At 44.2% G+C, this 8,526-nt stretch overlaps 1 protein-coding gene across 1 annotated transcript in view; it reads right to left on the bottom strand.

Annotated features, from left to right (window-relative positions):
* Positions 1-8,037, bottom strand: part of stom (stomatin) — a 12,385-nt gene extending 4,348 nt beyond the window's left edge. The window contains exons 1-3 of the mRNA XM_084460583.1: positions 7,909-8,037; positions 5,931-6,040; positions 5,335-5,407 (exon numbers count right to left, since the gene is read on the bottom strand). Coding sequence (XP_084316709.1) covers positions 5,335-5,407; positions 5,931-6,040; positions 7,909-7,975 — 250 coding nt within the window. The 5' untranslated portion in view covers positions 7,976-8,037. The remainder of the gene's footprint in view (positions 1-5,334; positions 5,408-5,930; positions 6,041-7,908) is intronic.
* Between the last annotated feature and the right edge of the window lie 489 nt (positions 8,038-8,526).

Below are 8,526 nucleotides of genomic sequence, written 5' to 3'. Positions count from 1 at the left end.
CAAAGATTCCCCACTCTAAAAACAGCCGTGGTCATTACAACCGCTTTTGAAACAATGTGAGGATGCGGGCGGGTTTCAACGACGGAAATCAAGTACTAAACTGAACCTTGGGTTTCAGCATCGGCTCTCAAACGCATCACAGGGATATGGGAATCCCAGGAATATATGGGAATCCTATATCCTATAGAGAGGGGGGCTATTATTATTCCCCGGGGGAGTTTATGCCCCGGCTGTTCTGGAATCCTGGCATATCATATGTCACCCGTGGATACAGCCTGGCACCCCCTTTAAGCGTAACATTAAAGTCACACTATGATCCATGTAGTCATTCTGTTGACTTATCTTTAAGGGGAAACAAAAAGATTGTGATCAATATCGGTTGGACACGTGACGCACTTCATTTTCACTCTGTGTTGTGTTTTCTGTGGCACACATTCATTTGAGCCATGTTCAGGGACTGCCCAGGTTGGGACTCGAAGTCATGTTTCTCTCGTTTGCGAGACAGCGCTTTATTAATAGCTTTAGCTAGCTATTCGATGAAGCAGCCGGACGGTATTAATACTAGAGGATATTTAGGCGTTAATACTAGCGGAGTGAGTTATTACTCAACGACTACTCTACTCTAACCTCCTCGTTTCCCATCGATACAGATGATGTGTGATTCAGTGTGAATGCACTAAGTTCCTGTTGGCCGGAAGGTGGCCCGAAGGTTAGAGCTCAGACCAGCGACTGAACGGTGCCTGGTTCAATGCCGGGCTGAGCCACTTCACAAGGTGAGATCTTAACAAGGTGCCTGGGGGGCTGCCTACCATTGTGCCCTTGAGCAAGGCAACGCCCGGTCATGCTGGCTGACACTGCGCTCGACTAGAAGAGCAGAAGACCAATTTCCCTTGGGGAGGATTAATACAGTATAACCAAAAGGGGTAGCCTAGGTAAAGTCCCCCATCAAGCTCTCCATCTAGAGAGGAGAAGCATCATCTGCTCTGTCCAGCAGCTCAGACTAATGGAAAAAGACAGAAGCCTACTTCAAGCGGCAATGTCATGGCAACACAAATTACATCACACGTGATGTCATATAGGGGAAGGGGCTAGTCGACCAATCTAATCATAGAGTGCATTAGAGTGCAGAGGCTGAGATGGAGCAGAGGGTTTGTCTACAGTACGAGCGCCATGGCCAACGCCCAATACTGCACTCATCTGTCCTGGCTGTTCTCTGTATAGTATAGATAGATACTTTATTCATTCCCTTCGGAAAAAGTATCTATCTATCTATCTATCTATCTATCTATCTATCTGTCTGTCTGTCTGTCTGTCTGTCTGTCTGTCTGTCTGTCTATCTATCTAGCATTAGTATCTATCTATCTAGCATTAGTATCTATCTATCTGTCTGTCTGTCTGTCTGTCTGTCTGTCTGTCTATCTATCTATCTATCTAGCATTAGTATCTATCTATCTATCTATCTATCTATCTATCTATCTATCTATCTATCTATCTATCTATCTAGCATTAGTATCTATCTATCTATCTATCTACTGTACAGTAGCTACAGTCAGGACAGATGAGTGCAGTATTGCACAATATCTTCATGGATTCTCTTTTAGGGATGCAAGTGCAAGTATTCGAATACCTGAACCAACATTAGTATTCTATTCTGTGAGCCCTTAGTTTGCTTTTTGTTTAAAGTGTAGCTTATTTTAATAATATACACTACACATCTCTGAATGAAGTGTTAAAAATTGTATGCAGTATGTAGTGCAAAAAATTGTATGTAGTGCAACTTCATCCTCATGGTTGTGACGTTTGATTGGGTTTACTTACATATGGAAAAAGAAAGGGTAACACTTTACAATAAGGGTACATTAATAAACATTTGTTAATGCATTATTAAGCATTAAGTAACAGTTAACTAATGTCTCAAATAACATTAGTAAATGGTTAATAGTGTTAACTAAGGTTAACTCACCTAACCCTAACCTTAACTAAGGGATTAATTAACATTAGTAACCTAACCTAACCCTAAATAAGCATTAGTTAACAGTTAACTAATGTTTTTTGTGACCCTTATTGTAAAGTGTGACCAAAGAAAGCAAAGATGAAGTGCGTCATGTCAGGCTGTTCACACAACCAGGGAATGACGAGGGGAGCGCGGGGGGCGTGTGAGCGAGCGTACTGGTCCGCCGGCTCACCGTAGAACCACATCAGGATAAAACAGACACAGGCTATTTCTAGGAACTGGAGGAGACAGTCTGACAGAGACAGGAAAGCTCTGTTCCTGCTGAGATATCGCCACTGCAGGACTGATTGTGAATCGGCTGTGCACTCGGAACATACTGTATACATACTGTACACATATTATGTCCACATGCTCTTTTTTTTGTATGTTTAGGCCTAATGCAGGTCAAATTACTTTTTTCTTAAACGCTTTACTTGAGAATTGGAATGTAGAGCTCTCAGCGCTATAGTCAGTGTTTTTGTCATGGCCCCAGCACATTCTGAGCATTCTTCACATTCCTCCCAGCCCCGTGCAGCTGAGGTCGCTGCAATCACCGCACCTGCTGCAGCCACTCCCCAGCATAAAAGCCAGCATGCCCTACGTTCCAGTGCCAGAACGTAGTCACCTGTATAGGTACCACAGCCAGTACCAAGCCTTGTGATTCAGCTCGTTTGTATTTTGCTCAGCATTTTTGGCTCACCCGTGTTCTTCTCCCCAGAACCCTGCCTCCCTCGAGACCCCAGCCTTGCCTCCCACGGACCTTCCTCCGAGCTTCCTGGACCCGTCTTTTGCCACTGAGATCCCCTGCCTCTGTGCCGCCTCCTTCCCCGTACTGTTACAGTTTTAATTAATTTTGTTACCTTTTGTTTTGCTATTCGCCTTATTCACCTCAGCTGCCATATTGGTCAGTCTGACGTAATTAGGGGTGCGGATGCGGAAGTGCCCGTTGACTTCAATGTTAAAGGTTCACTGTAAAAACACCACTTCAAGAACCAAAATAGTCAAAATAACAGGCTGAATACACTATCGGGGTTACAAACTCATCATTACCAGACGTTTTTTTACTGCTGTTGTTTTTGCGTTTGGAAATACATGGGAGTGAATGCAGCTGACGGCTAACTATGGCTCATTCACCTCCATGTATTTCCAAACGTGAAAACGGATGTTTTATCTCGCAGCGGCAAACCGGATACAACCTGATACAAAACCGGATCTACTGTACTGTGTACTGGATGCAGATTTGAGATTAGGCGGGCTCTAGACAGGATGTGTATCTGATATTGAATAGAAACCTCCGAAGAGAGCCTGGTGATGCAAGGTTACAGACCACCCAGATCCATGAGAACTAGGACAAACTAGGACATTTGTTCAGTTGCCATCATGCTTACTAGCGTTACACGCTGCACGATACTCCACACCTCCCTCCACACATCAGTTTACAGCAGCGCCGACACAAAAAGATACAAAGCTAGTAACATCAGATGCTTGATGTACAGTAGCTAATCAGCCCGTAGCTAGTAGTGAACAGATCATTCTCACAGGCTTATTTTCTAAGAATGGATGCCACTAACTTACTCTCCCTGCTTTATATGTGCAGTTAGACTCCACAATTTAATTCCTGATAAATTTCAATCTGGAGTTTGTGAAGCGTCTGTGCATTCCGCTCTGCATCGATTGCCAACACCTAGCATCAACTCGTATGTTGTCACCTGCTCGGTTTGAAATCCAAATCTCATGGATATATCCTTATGTAAAATAGTTCATGCCTTTCTGTAGAACTCTCTTAGACAAATGAGTGGCATTTGGCAAATAACATACTGCCAACTACTCTCCATTAGGCATGTGCACGATTACTCGAGTAGGCGATCTGCTGGTCGGAAAATAAACACTACTCGGTTAATCTAAAGGCTATACAATATGGCATGTTTGGCCGTGAAAGCGCGCATTTCTGAGCGCCTGTGCCCTTTTTCAATTGAACCAAAGAGGATAGAGCGTTGGCGGCTGCCTGGAGAAAAGCGCTGTATACGGAGTCTTTTTTGAGGGCTCCAGCTTTTTGAAAACATTGCCAACTCAACTTTTCAGAAAGGCGCTGCCAACGTCACTGCGGCTCTTCCAGACAACCAATGATCAGATATTAGATAGGGCATGGTCGTCAGCTGTCTGGGGATCCCGGGGGACCCCCCTGCCTGGCTATTAAACGGAATATCTGAAAGTGCACCAATCGTAAAAATAATAAATGCAGCCAAGCTGTCAGGGGCAGTGATGACTGATTACTAGTTGACTACTGTCTAGCCAGCTACCTGGTTACGTTTTAAAAGCTATATTTATTTACATGGACACGTGCTTGGGTGCAAAGTTATGTGGTCACGAAAACTAGCAATGATTAGCCCATAGGCTTGCTAATGCTAGCTGTCCATGGTTCGGTTTTCCGTACTGTTAAGCATTTTCGGATCAAACTACACCGTGGTTTTGCATAGTGTTAAAGCATTTTATGCATAGTGTTAAAGAATTTTTTGGATCGAGCCTCGGACTTTCAAACCTGTTACAGCGTAGGTAGCCTATGAGAGAACTAGTGAGTATCCAACCACTCATCATCTATTAAAGATGTTTATTTGCAAGGACATGGAAGAGACATTAAGCACTGCTGCAGTAATGACGGCGAAAAAAACCTTTTTCCACTCCGAGGGGGCCGGGGTTAAAGGGCAATGCTCGTTTTTGACAACCTGGACCTTATTTACGACATATTATAAGAAGTTTGACTCACCGAGATCACTTTGGTGTAGTTCGGAGGCCTGTAGAAGAAATTTAAAATCCAGCGCGAGCCAGTATATCCATGTAATGATGGTGATCGGGGCACCGAGAAGGCAGTTTCTCAAAATCTATTTTCGGCCGCTAAACGGTTGTTTTCATCAATCAGATTGGATGAATCGACAGTTGAGATTCCTCAACGCGAGGCATTGTTTCGGTTTTCAAATACGGGGTCTTTAGCCTCTGTAATATGATCTTTACACGCATTTCCCCACTTGCTCCAGCACGCATGCGCACAGGCCAGCGCGCAGACTGGCTATTCTCCGGCTCACATTCTCTGCGCTACGATCGGATTGTTGCTGATGAATGACGACGACAATATTCTCGGCACCAACAACGATCGTAGCGCAGAGAATGTGAATGCGCTCTGTCTGGATGGTATATTTTTTTGAGTAATCGGTTACTCGAGTAGGATCAGGTTAGGTTACTCGGTTTTAAAATGAGTTGAAATTCCCATCCCTACTCTCCATAAGCTCCAGAAAGCCTACAGTGTGTTGAGGTGGTCGGGTATGGGTGACAGGTCTGTTACCTACCTGGTCCCTTGGCTCCTCCTTTCAGGATGCGTCCCAAGCGGAAGATGATCGCCCTCTCATACTCCTGCACAATCTGTGCGGGACGACAAAGAAAAACACCGGCTCAGCTCTGCCTCTCATTCACTCCCCAGTTCATCACAACCACAAGTGATCCGCTGATCATTCAGCTGTTCACTAACTGAATCTTACCACCAATCTCATAGTTAAAAAAAAAAAAGAAGAGATTTTGGGGGCATTTTTTGTGCTTTATTATACGCTATAGGATAGTGTAGAGTGACAGGAAAGGTGGGAGAGAGAGAGGGGAGGATTATGCAGCAGGCCGGATTTGAACCTGGGCCGCTGCGATAAGGACTAGCCATCATGTGGTACGCACCTTAACCGAAGAGCCACCGGGAAAGTTTTAAGAGGGAATACTGTCTGTACAATGCCCTGGCAGCTGGCCTTGTGTTACACTATGTACTGTATGAAGTTAAAGGCCGGTTTACTCAGCAAACAGACAGCCAAAGACCACTGACCGGTGTACTCAGTCCAGGCAGGGTATCATCTGTCTATTCTAGGCTACGCTGTGGCTGTTGTATGATCGGGCGACTACTTACCTTGATGCACATCCACACGGAGAGAGGCAGGGTGGCTAAGACCATCAGCATGGAGAATAGGACCAGAATCCATCCACACATGTCCAGTTCAGCATCAGAACTCTCAAAGGCTGGAAAACACCAAAGGATGTAAACATTACACAGGAAAAAATACTTATGTTGTCATGGTGGGACAGTCCAAACAGCATCCATTCCTGCATTCCTGGGAACATCAATGGCCTCTACTTAAGTCCAGATCCTGCAATTTGTAATGTGTAAGCAAATCATACATAAGCATTTATAAACAAATAAAATGTTCAGTCCCAGAATGCATCCAACACACATGCAATGAGGAAATCACACTCGTACTCTCTCCCCGGACACGAACCCCGACCCAACCACGGATACAAATGAATGACACAAAACCGGATCCAACCTAATACAAAACCGGATTCGCTCTGGTGGGAACACAGTCACTGTCTAGAATGGCCGTGGTCAACTCCGGTCAACTGCCGTACGGGGACCGGAACGCACCGGAAAACAGAGTGAGTGGAATTGAGGTGTCAGTTGCTGACTGTACGGTGTTGAGGTGGTCAGGTGTGGCTGACAGGTCTGTTACCAACCTGGTCCATTCGCTCCTCCTTGCAGGATGCGTCCGAAGCGAGAAACAATTTTTCAGTTCCAGAATGCATCCAACACCCATGCAATGACTAGCAAGTCACATCCATACACTCTCCCTTGAGACACACCCCCGACCCACCTACCCTAAATGATTCAGTTAAGACCATTACAATGTGTCAACTGAGACTAGAAAACTACCATGCCTCTCATAAGACTAATCGAAGTGTAATGCAACTGGCCTTGTGGCTGTAGGTCAACTTCATACTAAATAGCACTTGAGCAAGTACATTGGTTATCAAACTTGCAGCTATCCTCACTTGATGCCTAGCTTTCGAATCAGTATTCCTGCATGAGCCTACAGAAATGCCACATTATACTGTAACTTCACTCCAAGTAGTATAGGCCTGAGACTATTGAAATGCAGAGCACATTTGGTTAGCCTAGGCTGATGCCTTGTCTCTTGAATTATTAGAGTATTATTAGTTGAGAGCCTAAGTCTGACTGTTAGCTAATACTTGCATTCCAAATATAAATTGTGTAATTACATAGTCAAGTGGAAATATACGTTATACGTTATTGATATAAAGTCCAATGTGGCACTAGATGTAGCTGGAAGTTCCATAACGACTCCTACTACTAGCGGATCAACCACATTTTGGATTTTATTGGACGCGTATTAAACTGAAACCCCATAGAATGAACCGGAACTGCAATTGCAAAACCTAAATACTGGCGAAATAAGTGCAGTATATTTTGTGGGGTGCCAAATCGTGTGTGTATGCTACTGGACGTGGGAGATGGCTGATGATTGATAGAGCATGGGTGTGTCTATGTGTATTTGTAGGTGTTTAGTAGAAACGTTAGCTCGGTCAAAGTCCTAAAACAAAACCGAGCTAAAGTTACTAGCGAGCTAACATTACAAACAAATGGCACCTGGACTCACCCGCTCCCCAAGCCTACTTATCTCCGGTTTGGAATCAATTGTCAATAGCTAGGTTTACATTGCCGTTATTATAACTTTATAGCTAGCTAACTAAGGCGTTAGACCACCTGTTGTTCTCTGACCCGTGGTACAGTTACTAGCTACCTACATAGCTACGTTATAACGTTTATTCGGTGTTAGCTAGCGTAGGGTAAAGTAAACTAGGCTAAGCACTTATTACAAGACAGTTATGAATAACGTGTGATCACACACTTAGCTGCGCGCATCATTATGCGCAGTAGTATTAGCTAAGTTTGATCTTGACTAGTTAATCAGTGCGAAACCATCTAGGCTAAGTTAGCTAGGCTAGTAGTTAACTACGTATGCATAGGCTAGTAGTTAACGTTAGCTAGTGATAGCTAGCTAATATGTACAAAACTAGATAACGTTAGCTACCTAATTGACGGTCCCGTCTTTTGGTCTCTCTCTCTCTCATTGCTGAGGTTTCTCTGCCGTCTTCCATGGTTGTAGTAATAAACACCAGCCAGCGGTCTCGTCTGCTCCGTCTCTTCTCTCTCTGCCAGGGTTCGGTCTCGCCCTGAACACACGTCACGTGACGTGGGTTCTAGGTAATAGGAACTGCACTTTGTCGCCCTCTAGTGAAAGAGATGTGTACCATCAGTTCATGATTAGTGTAACGTCCCATCTCGCTGAATTCACTATCAAGATTCAAGATCCGTTTTATTTAATTATTAGATCTATTGTTTATTTATTATTTAATTATTATTATTATTATACAACGGTTAGTTCTGGTTCTTGATTTTATGACTTAAGCCTGAAACTTTCTTCAATGTTTCTATACACCATGTTTCTACACACCATGAAGTTTGTTTTCAGATGTGGAACCACTTCAAGAGGGACTTCTGGAACTTGTCAGTGGTCGAACACATTTGGGTCATCATCAACTCGTCAGCATCATATGTTGTACAACCACAAGTTGATCAGTGGGCTAGAGACACACTTGTCTTCACTGGTGGGGGCAGGTGGGTAGCCCAGAGAGGGGTCCACAGCCCC

The sequence above is a fragment of the Borostomias antarcticus genome, assembly GCF_949987555.1.
Source record: "Borostomias antarcticus genome assembly, chromosome: 2".
NCBI classification, from domain to species: Eukaryota; Metazoa; Chordata; class Actinopteri; order Stomiiformes; family Stomiidae; genus Borostomias; species Borostomias antarcticus.
This window is presented reverse-complemented; position numbering and strand designations above follow the sequence as displayed.